Source organism: Hipposideros armiger, unplaced genomic scaffold, assembly GCF_001890085.2.
Source record: "Hipposideros armiger isolate ML-2016 unplaced genomic scaffold, ASM189008v1 scaffold_432, whole genome shotgun sequence".
Lineage (NCBI taxonomy): Eukaryota > Metazoa > Chordata > Mammalia > Chiroptera > Hipposideridae > Hipposideros > Hipposideros armiger.
In genome coordinates, this window is record NW_017731782.1 from 153,103 (window position 1) to 169,811 (window position 16,709).

General features: G+C 43.3%; 1 protein-coding gene across 2 annotated transcripts in view; it reads left to right on the top strand.

The window, feature by feature from the left end:
• Positions 1-16,709, top strand: part of MAP1B (microtubule associated protein 1B) — a 96,020-nt gene that overhangs the window by 50,105 nt on the left and 29,206 nt on the right. Inside the window, exon 4 of one of the 2 annotated variants that reach the window (XM_019665076.1) lies at positions 5,462-5,495. The exons of the other annotated variant lie outside the window; for it this stretch is intronic. Coding sequence (XP_019520621.1) covers positions 5,462-5,495 — 34 coding nt within the window. The remainder of the gene's footprint in view (positions 1-5,461; positions 5,496-16,709) is intronic. 2 annotated transcript variants of the gene reach the window in all.

Below are 16,709 nucleotides of genomic sequence, written 5' to 3' on the forward strand. Positions count from 1 at the left end.
ATCAAAGACACCTTTTATGGCACTTGAGATGCTATCACTTCACAGAATGCTTGCATTTGCTATGTGACAGAGTGCAGGCACCCAGATCACAGAGCTGTGAGGTCACGAGTCACCTCAGAATCTGCAGTGGTCTTTTGGGGAAGAGAAAGCTTGGGTGTCTGGCTACCCATGCTTGACTCTGGTTTCTGCCATTTTTGTGCTGTGTGGTAATGTTTATGTCTGTAGAACAGGGATTTGGAATAGATCCATCCAAATTCATATTTCCATAAACCTGGATTACAGGCTATAGGGCTTCTGATTGGACTGGATCACACCCTTCTTGAAAGCTTGTTTCCCAGGCTTGTGGCTTCCGTGCTGTGTGGCTTCTTCATTTTACCCACTGCCTTATCTTATATGGAAGCCTTCTGAAACCCTCCATGACTGTCTTTTGTCCTCCCTTAAGCACTTTCTCTCTCCTGTGGGTATGTGTGTGTTCCTAGAAGGCAGGAGCTATCTTCTTTTTGCTGACCACCATCCCACAGTTCTGAGGGCCATGCCCATGGCCAACGCTCTGTTAGTTTTTGGTGGATTGAATTACACCCGATCAGGAAAACAACAAGACCTCTTTGCTCAGTCATTTGTTCTTGTTCTCCCCTTGGCTTCTTGTTCCTTTCCGTAGTTCTTTTCCTCTTCCCTCTCCTGGCTTCCTCCTGGCTGGAGGTCTTTCTATTTAATTCTGGGAAGCCAACTCTCTTTTCCTATTTTCTTGTGAAAGCTGCTTATGATTGCCTCATGTTTCAAATCCTAGAGATCACTATGTTGATATGTTGCTAAGAGGAGGATCTTCTTGGAGGAGTTGCTAATTACAGTGTCAAGTGTGGTTATAAATCACTGAAACTTAGGACTGAAAGGGGTCCCTAGAGAAACTTTTAGCATGGTCAGCCCTCCACGCGCCACTAGAACAATCTGCTCCCAAATCTGCCTGGTGATCAGAATCATCACCTGGAGATTATAAATCACAGACTTCAACCCTGACTCTAGAGATTCTCATTCAGTAGGTCTAGATTGGGCCCAGCAATATGTCATTTTAACAAACACCCTGTGTACTTCTGATGGTCAGCCCAGACCAGGAACTACCATTTTAGAACTGGTGATAGGGGGACCACCAGCTCCTGGTTTCATATCCATCTCCACAGTGGGGACCTCACTACCTCATAAGGTAAACAACCTTATTCAGCCAGTCTCTGGAAATGTGCCTTGGCTCTAAAATGCTTTAAATTATCAGTTGTTTGGATTTAAAATCCATATTTGTAGGTAAAATACAGTCATTTATTTAATGACTAGACTAAATCAGGTACTTATTTTTAACAACTTGTTCTTGGGTATTTATGAATAAATAGAATCATAGCTTGTGTGGGATTCATTTATGCAGCTATTTAAAAATATCCGACAATAATTTTTAGTCTAAATCAATCTCTGTTCCTGTCTGCCTAATTTGTAAAGCTTCCTTTCAACTATTCTACATCCATTATTCAATCAATATTACTATACTCTTTTCAAAACCTGAAACTACAATTTGAATTAAAAAGGCTTTTTCAGTCATCTCTACTGATGAATAATAAATAAATAAATGCCAGACATCCATCTGTAAGGAAGCACCAGATTCCATCTTGGATCCTGATGTCCGCCTTCAGGAGACTACGATCCCAGCACAAGAAAAATCCTGCATCATTTAACATCAGGGTGGCCTCAATGCGTAGCACGTGGAGCAGCTCAGTTTGGCTCATGTGACCATAGCAGTGAGCGCCTGCTGCTCTGGGGGCGGGGCATTCAGGGAAGAGTCCGCAGAGGTTATGTGTGCTCAAGGACCAATAGGCAGCAGCCAAGTGAATAGGAGGGGCCAGGTGTTCTAGGAACTGCATATGCAAAGACCCAGAAAGAGTGGGTAGAACAGATTGAATCATCCTAGCTTTGGTTTGCCTAATACAGGAAAAACTGCGTAATTCAAGAGCTATGCCCCCAGCCCTTCAAGTCTCAGAGAGTTTCTCAACATCTTCTGGAGTAAGCGCTCCTGTGGCTCACACACAGCCCCCCTACCAGGAGCACTGCTGTTTCATGACCCACGCGAGAGTCCAGGGAGGGAAGGATAGCACGTGGACCCTTTCCAGCGTCTGAGAGGAAAGAATCAGCCATTGGAATTGTGGCAGAGAGGAGCAGTCCAGTGTCTTGTTATATGACCGGCACCTGGATGTAAAAAATGCACGTCATTTTGGCCCAAAGTGTAGTCAGCGTGGTCTAGTTCCCCTTCTCCCACTGAGGCCCAGTGATTACAGGGCAGTATTTACTCCTTAGAAATTGCTTCCAAGCACCCAGAGGTGTCTCCCATATTCTCCCAAAGGCTCTCTGAGGTGATTGCCTTTAGCTCCTTTGTTGTCAACCAGCAAGGCCTTGTGATAACGTGATGCTGAGCAAACCCTCCCTGTAGAAGTCCAATAATGACATGACCTGTCTTTATGGCTGTTCTCTGATAATGTATAAAGGGAAACGCCAACCCCCAGTAGCAGTAGCTGGCTGGGTTCCAGAGGCAAAAGTGAATAAAAAACTCATTAAATACTTTGAGCCAGTAGAGTTGTCGGGGCTGTGCAGCGGCTGGGAAAGCTGAAAGTGGAGGAAGGGAAGGGGCGGGCATCTCTAGTTGGCAAATGGCAGGCTGTGAGCCGGGCAAAGCAGTCCAGGAAGCAAGACAAAACAGGGCCGACTTGCCTGTCACACAGACATGTTTGTGAGTATACTAGTTTGGTGCAGCCACATTATGTATGCTAATTGCTATATTTCCTTTTTCTTTTTTCCATGGGAAATACTCGGTTGGGAAGCTGTGAAACCAGAGGCAATGCAGAAATGCCAAAATGTAGACATTACAAAAAAAGAGAGGAGGAACAAAGGGAAACTGGGGATTCGAATTTACAAAATGGCTTAGCATTCTGCTAAGTCAGCACCTCTCGCTTTCATGCGAGCCTTATGAAAAATAAGTGAGCAGAGGGTGTGATTTCTTTTGTGCGATGCTTTCTGCAGCATCTGTTCCATAGTCTGAAATTGATTAGTTGGATTTTTTTTTTTTAATTAGAAGCACAAATTCCACCTGTGGAAAGAATAGGAAGTTACCCAGAATAGTTATCAGAGCTTCCAGTAAATATTTGAAAGTATGAGGTGGTTTTCTGCCTACAACTTTCCTGGACAAGACACCTCTCTTTGTGGACCATAAGATTCAAATGCAAACTGAGGAGGGTCCACAATTGGGTCCATTTAACATAATTATCCATTAGTAGGAAAAACTCAGAATATTTTTTTCCTTTGTACAGTCATAACTGTAGTATTCCATTAGCTACCCTTGGGGGACTGTCATTCTTTAAATCAAATAAAAACAGACTAACACACTAAAATAATGGTTTCTCTAATGAAGCTTATCTAAGTGCTTTTTTTATATTAAAAAAAATAGGCCAGGGAATAGAAATAATATTTTTTCTTTATCTTTAACATCAAAATCCCAAGTGTCAAAGTATTGCTAAGTGGATTTTTATCTTTACTACAATAACTTAATTTTTTATAATTAAAAAAAAGGTAATTTATTTTTTTAAAGCAATTTAATAGACATTAGACATTGGGGAAATTTCATAATGCATTTGATTGGATCTGATAGAAGGGCAATGCAGCTATTTTGCAGAACAGTATAGAAAACACATTAAAGCATCAACTCATATCCTGTACGAATTGTAAGAAAAAAGTAACATAAATTTAAGCTTCTTTACCAGATGTTTAAAAATCCCTACCCAACTTTTTGTCCCAAGAGTAAACATTTAGCCACAGTGCACAAGAGATACTGAATACATAGTCAAGTGCCAATGGAGGGAAATATTATTTTATATTATAAAATCCTCTTCTGGTCCATTTCCCCTGCAAGTCCTGGTTGTCTGAGGGCAGATTCCCTTTGCGAAGCCTGAAGTTGTAAGAAAAAAAAGAGCATCCCCTTCATTTGGAGCTGTTATTTTGGTCAGATTTCAGTTAGGAAGCTGCTTCCAGAGCCACATCCAAAGCCTGAACCAAAATAATCCTCCGAAAGAGGGAAGACATCCTACCCATTCTGGAACCTCTTCATTGAAAAAAGATCAGGCATTAAAGGGAGGGTGGAGATGGACTGGCCTGGAGGCAGATGAAAACCGTCCCTTTTCTTCAATGTGATTTGCATAATAACTGGTGCAGTAAACCCACGGGCACCTGGCTCTACACCTAGGATAGCCTTGTATTGAAGGTTCAAAAAAAAAAAAAAGATGAATTAGGGAGAGAGTCAGGAACCTCCCAGGGCACTGTGCAGGCCCTGACGTGACCAGCACACTCCAGGCTCTGGCCTTATGCACTCCAACCTCACAATTAGGGATGTTGCAGAATGTTCTAGTCTCTTTTAGAAAAGATTCCCAAGCCTCAAACCTGACCCAGGACCCATATCTCATTTCCTTTAGTTTTGGGCTCCTTTTGTCCTTGAAGGAGCTGACAGTCAAGAGCTCTCATCCCTGTCCAGCTGGTGCTGCTCCCCAAGGCTCTGAACCCAGGAGGGCTCAGGTGCGCTCGGCTCTGACCCTTCCAACCCTGAATTTTGAATCTTTCCATTTTCCTGAGAGTGAGTTTAAATCGAGTCCGTAGTGCCCTCTACAACCTTAGGTGTGCCATCTCGCCGTTTTAGCTCCTCCAGTGACAGCCTCTACTCCAAAATAAATGGGAAAACGTTCAGTATTGCTTTCGGGAGCGGAATCAGATGTTCTTTTTTTTCAGTTATAGTCCGGACCTCCAATGGGGGAGCCTGATTCAGTCCGTTTTCCAAAGCTGCCTTACCTGTCAGCATTTTTACTGGGACAGAACATACTCCCAACGTACCCTATTTTATTTGTGAGGGATCAAAGAGTAACGCATCATAAGAACTTTGCTTAGCGTACATATGGATAATTACATATATCTCAAGCGTACAAATACATGAAAAATAACCAGTAGAGAAAAATGAAAGATAGGAATGTAGAAAGTGATTTCATGAATGCTATTTTTCTTATGAGAACCTGTTACTTCTCACAGAACTTAAAATCTGGAGATTTTCTCAAGAGTAAGTTTTCCCAAAGTCTCCAGTTTATTTGCCTTCCTCCTTGAACTCATTCTAAACTGAAATTTCAGTCTTTCTTAAAAGAAAATAGCAGAGGGTAAATTTTCCTTGGCTGCCTGTCTGAATCACTTCTACATCATAGGAGTTGGACCTTTTTTTTTCCTCAAGAGAGCTACATCTCTGTTTGAAATACACTTAACATGTATTGAAAATGCCGCTTAGATTTGACTGAATTGTGTCAGAACAAATCTCTGCTTGTTAAGTAAATATTAATTAAATCTATGATGCTGTACTTATTCCTTGTTTCCTACATAAAATTTCTTAAATCTGCAGATATAGTTGTTCAACTGCAATCTCCTAGAGAGGGTCAAGTGTGGTATGGGGACATGCTGTGGCCCCCCATCAATAGTGACTTTGTAAAAACCTTGTAATTGAATACAAAATAAAAATCAAATCTTCCCAATAAATGTCCTATTTTAATTCTTTAGGAATCATAAGGGGTGCTGAATGACCAGAGGCAAAACTCATTATACTTGTGAAAAAACAAACACAAACAATTCCTGACACTTTTGGATATTTTTTTGCTCTAATCACATAAAAAGAACTAGCGAGTGTTTCCTTTTTATTAATGTATGGCAGTGGACTTCCTTCTAATGATGACACAGGCATATATTTTTCAGATCCTGAAAGTGGATCCCCGATTTGCTCCCTTCTCTAGGCTGAATTTCAATCTACACTATTATACTAAACCCTATCTACAGATTGAATGGGTGTTGGTGTGTAACTATAGATATCTATATTTTCAGTTGTTTTACTTTGCAAAAGACCGTCAATACCTGACTACCGATAGGCAGAAGGTTCTGTGAGACTTATATAGAAATTGTCAATTTCACAGGAAGTTCAAATGTACATGAAAGTAAGTGAAAGCATTTTGTGAACTAAGTCATTCTAATTTGGTTGGATGCAATAGTTCATATAAATTTTATGCCCTTCCCCTAACTGAGTTATATGGTATAAGGACCATTAATCACTACCTGAATTTTGTGGGAAGAAACAATTCTGGGAATTGAAATGGACAGGGCAACATCCCCAGAGGAAATAAAATGTGAGCTGGACCTGTAAGGAATGGATTAGATGTAAGGAGGTATCACGCCTTATTTTATGGCACTGTAAATGATATCATTAAGCAACACCCTTTACTTAAAACAACCTTTAAGCAAATGATCCCACTGGGGCAAAGAAATGAATGCAGTGACCAATTGGCATGAGTGTCTGATGTACTGAAAATTTAGATTACTTAATGTAAATTAAATGAATACATCAGTATTATAAATTACCAGTTTATTTCATGTAAGCTAGTAATAGTATGACTCATTGAAATTGAATGCTATTAGGTGAAATGAAAAGACACATTGGCTGACCTGAAAGCCAAGGGTCTGCATCCTTCCATCAAAGTATGATTCTGCATTAGGCCTGAACCAGCAGTGAGCTGGGTTCCATGCCTCTTTTTTCTCTAAAAACAAGGAATGGTATTAAAGGCTGTAACTCTGTGCATGATGTTCCTAAGATAATACTAAATTAGTTCATTAGTTCATGTTGCCCTTCTAATAAATATTTTCCTGCTAAAATGTAGGGTTTGGATTTGGTTGAGGAAGGAGAGGCGAAGGGTTTAGTTGGAGAAAGTTCCTCAGATAAATTTTTTCCTGCCTCTGTGCCCTCCACGAGTAGTTGGAATGACCCCATACACAGGCTCAGCATCGCCTGTGACCGTCTCTGAAGATGTGCCCAGAGCAGTTAACCTGGCAAGACCCCGTTGCATGGTCTTCTTCAATTTTTAGTTAATAGGACTAAAATATCTACCCAAAGCTTTGTGTTCATATATCTTATCCAGTCTTCAAAAATGGCACCCTTCTCCTGTTAGAACAACACACAGAGGATGATGCAGAAGGGGCCGGAGAGACTTCTTCTCTGCTTAGAATAAGAAAAGGAGCATATTAAGGAGGAAAACATGTGAACAAGGATGTTGGCTCTCCTGGGGCCATTTGTTAGAGCACACAGTAAGGGATTGAGATGTAGTAGAGATCATGAGAGACTGGGTGGGAGCCATGAGTTTAAAGAAAAGACCTTTAAAAATGGAAAGAGTGTGCTCCGGAGTTGGTCAGTGTGAGCAGAACATGTGACTGAGACAAGTGGTGGACGAGTCTCTAAGTGGAGCTTCACTTTGGGTCAGCAGACAGCGCACATAACTGAGGGCAAAGAACAGGAAAGTAGAGAGGAATCGGGGCTCCGGCCCTGGAGTGCTGAGAATTGCCCTTCAGCACTAGGAGAGGGCAGAGGCCCCGGGTCAGTGAGAACTGAGTGTACTTTTCTGGGCAGCCCAAGCACTGAGCCATGACTAGACAACACAGACAACAGGGGAAAGTGGAAATATACAGGTGCCGATTCCGTCAGCAGGTACGACTGAGCTATCTCCACCTCCCTGCTGAATGAGGCAGTATATAAATAAATAAAGCTAAAATAAACAACAAAAGTCAGAGCGCCCTCGGGTTGGGCCAAGGCTTTATGCCAAATACTTTTAAAGATATGACCAGATTTACTCATACCGGCTGGAACCTGATCATCCACACTTCCATTGCTTGTTACAGGCGGTGGCAGCTGAGGCACCACTTCAGGGAAGACCGGATCTCAGGTCCCTTGAGCCTCACGCTCCTGGATCTTGACCTTAAGAAGTTTCTTCCTGGCAGATCCTCAAGCTGGTTGCTGTGCCCCAGCCTGATGCTGCCACTGCGGGCAATAGTGCCCCCTCGGGACTTTACTGGGAAAAAAGTCAACTCGTGACATTTCTCCCTGGTCTATGGCTAAGGGCTTCCATAGGGCTGATTATTAGACACTGGGTGTAATATTTGTTATGTCTGCTCTTTGTATTTTGCTTTTTGGGTTTCCTTTTCAATAGCCAGTACCAAAGGGACTAATTTGATTTTTGTTTTTAATGCAGCTGGCTTTGAGGGTGAATAGTGTGGAGGATTTGGTCCTGAACAGTAACAGATAAGGGTGAAAGGTCAACCATTTCTCTGGGTTTGATCAATGGCAGGAGTTTGATGGCAAATTAAATGTCAAAATTTTATCTAATGGCAGATAAAACTGTCAAATGATTCTGAGAATCGATACTTACTGGGAAAAGTTGTTTAAGCCTTTAATGATCACATTTACTCTCAAGGGAAATAATATTGGCAGTATGTTCAGACATTAGGACAATAATACATAAAAACAATGTGAGGATGATTTTAAATAAGGTCACTTACTATGTTGTTATTGATCAATAGCGTATTTATAATCTACACTGTCTTATTTCTCAAAGAAGGGATCACAGAACCATCAATATCACCTGACAGATTACAGAAATGCAGAGTCTCAGGCCTCATCCCTTCCTCCTGAATCAGACCCTCTGAGGGTCACCATGCAAATCTGCACATTTATGGAGCTCCTCGGGTGATTGTGGGGCGTATTACTGTCAAGAATTGCCAGCCTGCAGTCTTTTCCTTCCAGCAGGCATATGTCTCCTGGACAGAAAATAAAGCCATGCCCACAGGCTAAGTAAAGTATCAGAGCAGTAGATAGGTAGGTCAAAGTATGTTTCGGGTTGAATTTGAATTGCAGGCATGAATTATTATTGGATTATTTAATGTCTTTGGGATAGTCTGCCTCAACTCTCCTCTTTTGGAGGTGGTTTAAATGTGCAAATCAGGACAGCACTGCAGTGCTGGGTCACCTCAGGGGCTGGAGGTGAAGGTGAGCAAAGAAGGCATGGCGCCATCACTTCTGTTACGCTTTTTCTCCATCACTTTCATGGGCTTTATCCTGCTTTTCCCTCCCTTTAAATAGTGGTGTTTCCCAAGACTGTTCTCAGCAAAAGGCTTTTTCTATGTTCTCCTAGAGCATCACCTAAAAATACAATGATGCCTTCCAGAGCTGTGCTTCTGCCCAAACTATCACCTAACCATCAGATCCACTTCTGCCTGCCTATTGGACAGAGCCACCTGGACCTCCCACAGGGAACTCAAACTCAACGTGCCCCAAACCAAACTCACTCCTATCTGTCTACCTTCCTCTTTTTTTTAAAAAAAAGATTTTATTGGGGGAATTGGGAGAATTGGGGGAGGGGAACAGACAAGTTGCTGTCTTTTTGTTCTTCAGTCTAGTTGTGGAGAACATCGCTTCACTGGCCAATGTTGTATTATCATTGCGCTCTTCCTGGGTGAGGCAGATCCATCGCCAACCACTGGACGTTCGCTCACGCTGGCTTTTGGCAGCTCACGCTGGCTGCCGGCCACTCACGGTAGCTTTACGGCAGCCCACTGCAGCAGGGGCTGCAGCCTATGCCATTGTCGGCGACACACAGCAGCCCAGCTCCAGGTCGAGCTGTTGTTCACCATCTTAGCTGTAGAGGGCAGTGTCACTGGCCCTAATGTGGGATCCAAACCAGGGCCCTGCTGCTCAGAGCCGGCGTCCCAAGCCAACTCTTAACCAACACACCAGTCGGCTGGCCCTACCTTCCTCTATTAAAATGGCCTATTAGCTAAGAGCCCAGGTTCTGGGAACTGATCACCCAGGCTTCCATCTTAGCTCCACTATATACTCGCTTGGGAAGTTGCTTAACTGTCCTATGCCTCATTTTCCTCACCTGTAAAATGGGAATAGTGCCCTCCTCATAGGGTTAATGTGCAGATTAAATGTGATAAACACATATCAAGAACATAAGCCAATGCCCGAGCAAGGGCAGGTATTCAGTATATCTTAGCCATTTTTATTGTTTATTCTTTTATCAAATATTGGTTGAGCTTCTTCAGTGTATCAGGCATTACTTCTGAATTACATTTCCCCAATTAGACACTGTCAAAGCTGCAAGTCTCCTCAGTAAACTATCTCCCTTCAAGCTAGGGAGAGCACCACATTCATTCTTTTTCTTTTTAAATTAAAAGAAAACGTTTCAATTACAGTTGACATTCAATATTGTATTAGTTTTAGGTGCATATAGCATATTGGTTAGACATTTATATAATTTACGAGGTAATCTTCCCAATAAATCTAGTACCCATCTGACCCTATACATAGTTGTTGCAACATTATTGACTGTGTTCCCTATGCTGTACTTTACATCCCTGTGACTGTTTTGTAACTGACAATTTGTATTTCTTAATCCCTTCACCTTTTTCACCCAGCCGCCCAACTCCCCTCCCATCTGGCAACCATCAGTTTGTTCTCTGTATCTCACATTCCTGTTTTAATCTCAATGCTAGTGCATGACGGTAGCACTAATTTGCCTGAAATAAACTTCAGAACTGTGTCCTTTATACGTAATTCACATTGTCTTAATAAGCAGGAAATATAGCATCTCTTAGAAAAGCAGAAGACCAGTAAGATTTAAAAACATACTCTGAAACCTATTGTGATCTCAAGAAAGTTCGGTCTAAGTGTTAAGCCATACAGAATGCTATTTTTGAGGTTAAAAGTAGTTGATATTAACAATGTCATGGTTTAACCTAGTATTTGGCAGGGTACCTGGCACAAGGTAGGTGTCCTCAATACAAAAATAATTCCCAAACCTATATCTCAAGTGCTGGGAATAGTCTATAACACACTAAGGAAATGTATGCTGGATAAATTTTATTTTTAAAAAGTAAAGATTTGGACCTTGTAAACTCTTAAAACAATCTGAGAAGCGTCGCGGGGCAGTGGCAAGATCAGGAGACAGCCAGGCTAAGCTTTAAAACCTAACTTAACAGCTGATTTTGTCTCTGTGATGCTGGATAAGGCAGCTAACTCTTATTAAATAACCTGCTCCATCAGTTTCAATTTTCTTATCTGTAAAAAAGGAATAATTCTACAATACCAATTGATCTTTGTGATGTGCTAATGAGGTAACATGCAAATAAAAAGATTTTATAATCCACGAAGATGAAAGGTAGTGTTGTTCTTTTAGCACCTACCCCCAAATAGAACTGTCTGCAATATGCATAGGAATTGCCTTTGGCAGCCATCCAAATAAAACAGTCAGTTCCCCGTGACAGGCCACTGTTTGCTTCTGAGGTTTGGCTTTCTCTTTTGTAAAGGGAGAAGAGAGGGAGGGGATGGAATTGTCACTAGGGCTCCTTCTGGTGCTCTCGCTCTGCAAAATGAGGAAATTCTGATTCTTTATACTTAAGAGTGACAAGTTCTGCTCATAAGACTTCTGGGTAGAACGTTTTCTCCTTGGTTCCTAGGCTCCTTGAATCTTAAAGGCAGAAGAAGGGACTCCTTTCTTGTGCATGAGGAGCATAAGTGTTTTCCTTTGTCTGCGGCAGGTTTTGTTTAGAGAACAGGGCACCCAGACCTCCCACCTGGCCTTAGCCCAGGGGACCCACTTCAGAGACTTGGAACACCATTGTTGAGGTTTGAATGGGTGAACACAGAGAGGATCGATCGCACTTTGTAAATGGGACCGTGCTAGGTGGCTGTTAATCTGTTTTGAGCGAGACCCAAGTGGGCTCCTCTAACAGGTTAATACATTGCCCTTCACTAAGTGTGCCTTTATCATCGTTATTATTTTAATCTGTAGCATCTATATATTGTTGAAGAAATGACATTTGAATGATCACCCTCGGTTCATGCCAACATTGAGCACTGCTGGTCTCTCCCTAGATGTTCTCCAGGGAGCCAGACTTTCATCAACACAATCAATGACATTGATTTCTATATCTTTCAGCCAGGGCATAAAATAGAGAAAAAGAAAAAGGAAATAAACTCTTTCTTCCACTCTCTTCCACTTGTAACCCTTGATGGCCTGGGTTCTCATTCCTCTGCCTTGAGGACTTTAGAAAAGGGAGACGGGAAAGGGAAGAGCGGAACCTAAGAGACTGGAATCAGATAGGGAAAAACCCCGAAGACAGGATTTAGAAAGTGGGTGCAATGAGAACCCTGCAAAAGGAATTGGACCTGTTGTCACCTGGTATCCCGTTCCCACACAAGCTCTGCTCCCGGGGTGAGCACTTGGAATGGGGGGTGGGGGATGCGAAATGTGAAATGAGGCTCTTTCTACCACAAGGCACAAGGCAGGCCTGCATGTCACCCGAGGGCTCAGTTTGTCTCTGCATGTAGTGCACAGGTTTAGGACAAGGAGAGAACCTCAAAAGTCTGGGGGCTTCGGTTTTTTGCTTTTCTGGGCATCTAAAAGTCAGGGAAATAGGAAGCAAAAGAACCCAAGAGAAGGACAGGGTCGAAGGACTAACAGACACATGAAAAATCAAACCAAACCAATGACAACAAAAAGGAAAAATAATTAAGTCCAGGATATATAGAGAAAAATAGGTATAGACTCGAATTCTGTAATAACTAAATTCTCTGTAAAACAAAAGACATCTAAGGTTAAAAAAAAAACTTGTCTAACTCCCAAGCAACGATCAACTTATTAAATTAAAAAATATATATTTACAGAGTCTCCTGAGCTTGTTTTTAATAGAATTGAAGTTCTTACTCTCTTAAAAAAAAACAAACACTGAAAATTTGGAGAGCAATGTGACACACAGGAGCATACATCAGAGATGAAACAAATGCAGAAACAAAACAAAACAAAAAATTATTTCCAACAGAAAAGAAACGCCATTTCCAGGCATATCAGTAGAAAAGTGGGAGAGAACTGGGCTCTGATTGTTCAGCAGAAACAAAGAGGGAATTGGCCTTGAGTTGCGTGTGGGAGGCTTGCGTGCCCATTGGAGGGGGGAGTGATTCAGCAGGCCCTGGCTGACCAGCGGCTGACCCAGGCTACATTTTTACCTCTTACAAAGGAGAACCTTGGCATCACAACTTGAAAACCTTTATTTTGGATGAGGGTGGATTAGGAAAAGATGGAGAAGAGAATAATAGTGTTACCGCCTGGGCTGTGAGTGACTGTGTGGAGCATGACATGGGTCCGAGTTCTGCTTTCCCACTGTGCGAGGCCTTGGGCAAGTCACTAGAGCTCAGATCTTTGGTCCATGAAGAGCAGATAAAAGTTCTTGTCCTCACCACTTCACAGGAATGTTAGGAGGATTAAACAAGGTACTACCTGAAGGACAGAATACTTTGGAAATCCTAAAGCACTCCACACTTGTAAGGGTTTCCTGCCACTGTTCTTGTGATGGGCTGGCTTTCTGGTGTTCAGAGTTCAGTGCTATCAATAACCACATCCATGTAATCACCTGGTGCTTAAGTAGCATCTGGATTCAGGTAGGATAGCACAAAGCACATAGCAGGTTCGCCAACATGAGTGCGACCTGAAAACCAGCATGCTTCTGCCATCTTTCTGTCCATGTTCCCTGCTGCTCCTGGGACACCCAGCCTAGAAAGGGCCCTTTCCCCAGCCTCGGGCTGAGAGCTGCAAGAGTAGATAGATGTGACAAAGGAACCAGTTGATTTTGAGGTGTGAAAGCCGCTGGGAAATCAAACTCCCTCCAATATTAGGACTTTTACTTCCCTGGAGGGGGAATCGGTACAATCTCCAGGTAACAGCTGGCTTTCCGTGTTCCCTGCTGACACTGTAGGTCTTTGGGGACTCATGTAACCAAGTCTTCCAGCAACCCGTGTTTTCTCAAGAGCGCCTCAGTGGCAGGCGCGAGGGGTTGGGTTGTGTAGCCCTGCCTTGTGGTCATGTTCTTCCTCGGGTCTGAAGTGATTTCTTGTTCCAGGGAACAAGGGGAAGCTTCTTAGCCCTCCTCCTGGATGCCACCTCTGAGCCCTTACTCTGGGGCACCTGGGAGCGACATCTGCTGATTGTGGCCTCGCAGAAGCACTGTTACTGTGTAATCCATGTTCACCCATGTTTGTCTCTTTCTTTTTCTGTTTCTTATAAATGATGAGGTGGAATAGAAGGAGACAGGGAGATCCATCAAGGCTCTTGGGAACCCGCCTTGGTGTTGCTTGTGAGGCTTCCTGACTTGCTCTTACCCTCCTTCCCTCAGAGGAGGGAGCCTAGGACACATCTTCCTGCCAGGCTGGGGCTGGGCATGGGGCCTGCTCTGGGTCCAGCGTTGGTTGTGAGAGAGAGGACTTCTGTGAAGCTCTGGAAGAAGAGATCTGCTAGGAAACTGCTGATACAGACATCTGCCCTCCCTCCACACTAGCAGCCTTCCTCTTCAAACTTCTCCCATCTCTGAGCACATTTGCTTTACACGGTTATGTGGATTCCTGCAGACAGGAGGTCTGGATGTTATTCCAAACATAAACGCTGTTATCAAAAACTGCTGGGAGCGTTGTTGGTAATTAATTTTTAGCTTCTGCACTGAGTACCTTTCATTTCTTGCTTTCATCCATTTAGCTAAATTTTAGCCTGGAGGGTGTTTTTTGCATGTGGGGTTGGAGGTGAAATGTTTCCTCTTTGCAAATCTACTCTAGTGAAGAGGTAGACTTAAGGAACTCTCACTGCCCTCATTTTCATTTCCCTCCCTCTTTCCCTCTTTCCTTTTCTTCTCTCCCTCTTTCCCTTCCTCCTCCCTTTCTTCCAGCGAAGAAAACAGACTTTAACATCAAGAGATTTTGTGCTTCTGGCCTTTTCTTGATCTACCAACCCTTACTTTCCCCCAAATAATCCCAGTCCTTTACCCCATGTGTTTCCCTTTCTAATTCTAGAACCTTCTTTAGCCCTCTCTAAGATTTCTTCTTCTTCACATTGAAGTTTTTCTAATGCTAAATCCAATGTCAAATGCCTTTTCCAGACACAATCCACTGTTTTTCACCTGGGCAAAGGATCAGAAGAATTGGTGGGTGAAGATGGGGCAGCAGAGACAGTGGTGGAACAAGGGGCAGAGATAGGTAGGCCCCCGGCCCTGACTCAGCCTTGGGTTGCCTGTCCATCTGTATCAAGGACTCAGGACCATCCCTATCTTCTTCCTTCCCTACTAAATAAAGATTGAAGGCTTTCTTTAATCTTCAACTTCTACTTCTGGATTATGCTTGCAAAGTGTTCATTTTTCAAGTAAAGGGAGTTATAGAAACAAAGTTCTGGATTGTGATTACTCATGGAAATAGAGATTAAATACTTATCCCCAAGACATACAGAATTATCATCCACTTAAAAACAATTTAAAAGGTTTTAGCTAGTTGTTGTTATTATTATTATTTTAGTTATTATTTTTATCAAGGGATTTCCCCCACCTCAGCGCTGTTGGGACTTTAGGTCCAGTGTTCTCTCCTCTGCTCTAGGCTATTTCATTCTGCAGCTGCCAGCCTGGGCTGGGACTGTTACAGGAGTTGCTCTGGCCCCAGCAGAGATGTTAACAGACATGTGGGGGATGTTTGTAGGAGAGACAGGTCAGCTGTGTGCAGAGAGAAGGTTCCGAATTTTATAGGGGTTTGGTTGTGGCTGTGCCTCAGCATTGGGTGTCTATGAATTTAGCCATGGTCAGCCTTCTCATAAACCAGGGGAAAGCCTGTGTGTGTGTGTGTGGGAGGGGGTGCGAAGTGGGGGAGGGGTGTGTGTGGGTAGTGTATGTGGGTGCATGGTGTGTGTGAGGGGGTGTAATGTGTGTATGTGTGAGTGTGTGTGTGTGAGTGTGTGTGTGTGCGCGCGCTCACGCGTGTGTTTAGATGAACATTATACTCTGTGGAGAGGAGACCCCATAAGCATCCTACAAATTATATATACCTAGAAAATAAAATTTTGCTTTAAGAGATTTGAGTCACCTGGACATAGTAAAACATAAGCCACTAGAATAACCCAACTTTAAAAGACACATAGATTCAATGAATTTGCCAGATTTTCAAAAAGGAAAACAGTCCCAGCGATAACTGAAAAATACAGGCTTATGTGAGCTTTGAGCATGGCCTTTGGGAGCGTACAAACAAAAGTCTCATTGTCTGCAAGGATCCTGCTGCTTCAGGGGGTTCCCCAGGCCACTCTCTGTTGTTTCTAAGATTGAGCAGGCCCCTTTTTTTGTCACAGAACAGTCCCCTCCATGCCCTCCTACCACCGCCCCTTCACAATTACCCTGCGTTTGTGGAGAGCCTTCAAAGACTTTGTCTTATCGAAGAAATGAAGCAATCGTGACAATCATTCCATCTCAAGCCCCTGCTTTCGCTTCCCTCAGACCAATGCTGATGAGAGTTAATTATTCATTGGGGCCTGCCTAATGGCTCCCCTGTGAGATGTTTCTGCAGAATGCAGACGATTAGTGGCAGAGAGAGAGAGAGAGAGAGAGAGAGAGAGAGAGAGGCTGCAACCATGCTGTCTTTCTTTCCTGGGAACTTCTTTTCTGAAGCAACTGAATGAGACCTTTGCAGGCGAGGGTGGTGGCCTCTCCTTCAGAATGCCTGGCCCACTTCCCAGTGTGAAACATTCCCCAAATATGCGACTCTGTGAGCATCCCAGCAGCCGGAACTTGGAGCCGCTTGCTGCCAGAAGAGCTGGCATCCCATGGGGATGTCGGGAATGAGGGCACAGTGCTCCGGCCCCTCAGGCAGGTCCTGGCTTTGCCAGATGCCAGGAAGGCCCAGCCCCTGGTTACATCGTCGGGGGAAGAATCTAGCCAACAGTCCGTCTGGGACTAGAGCTTGAAACCTCTCTCTCTCTCTCTCTCTC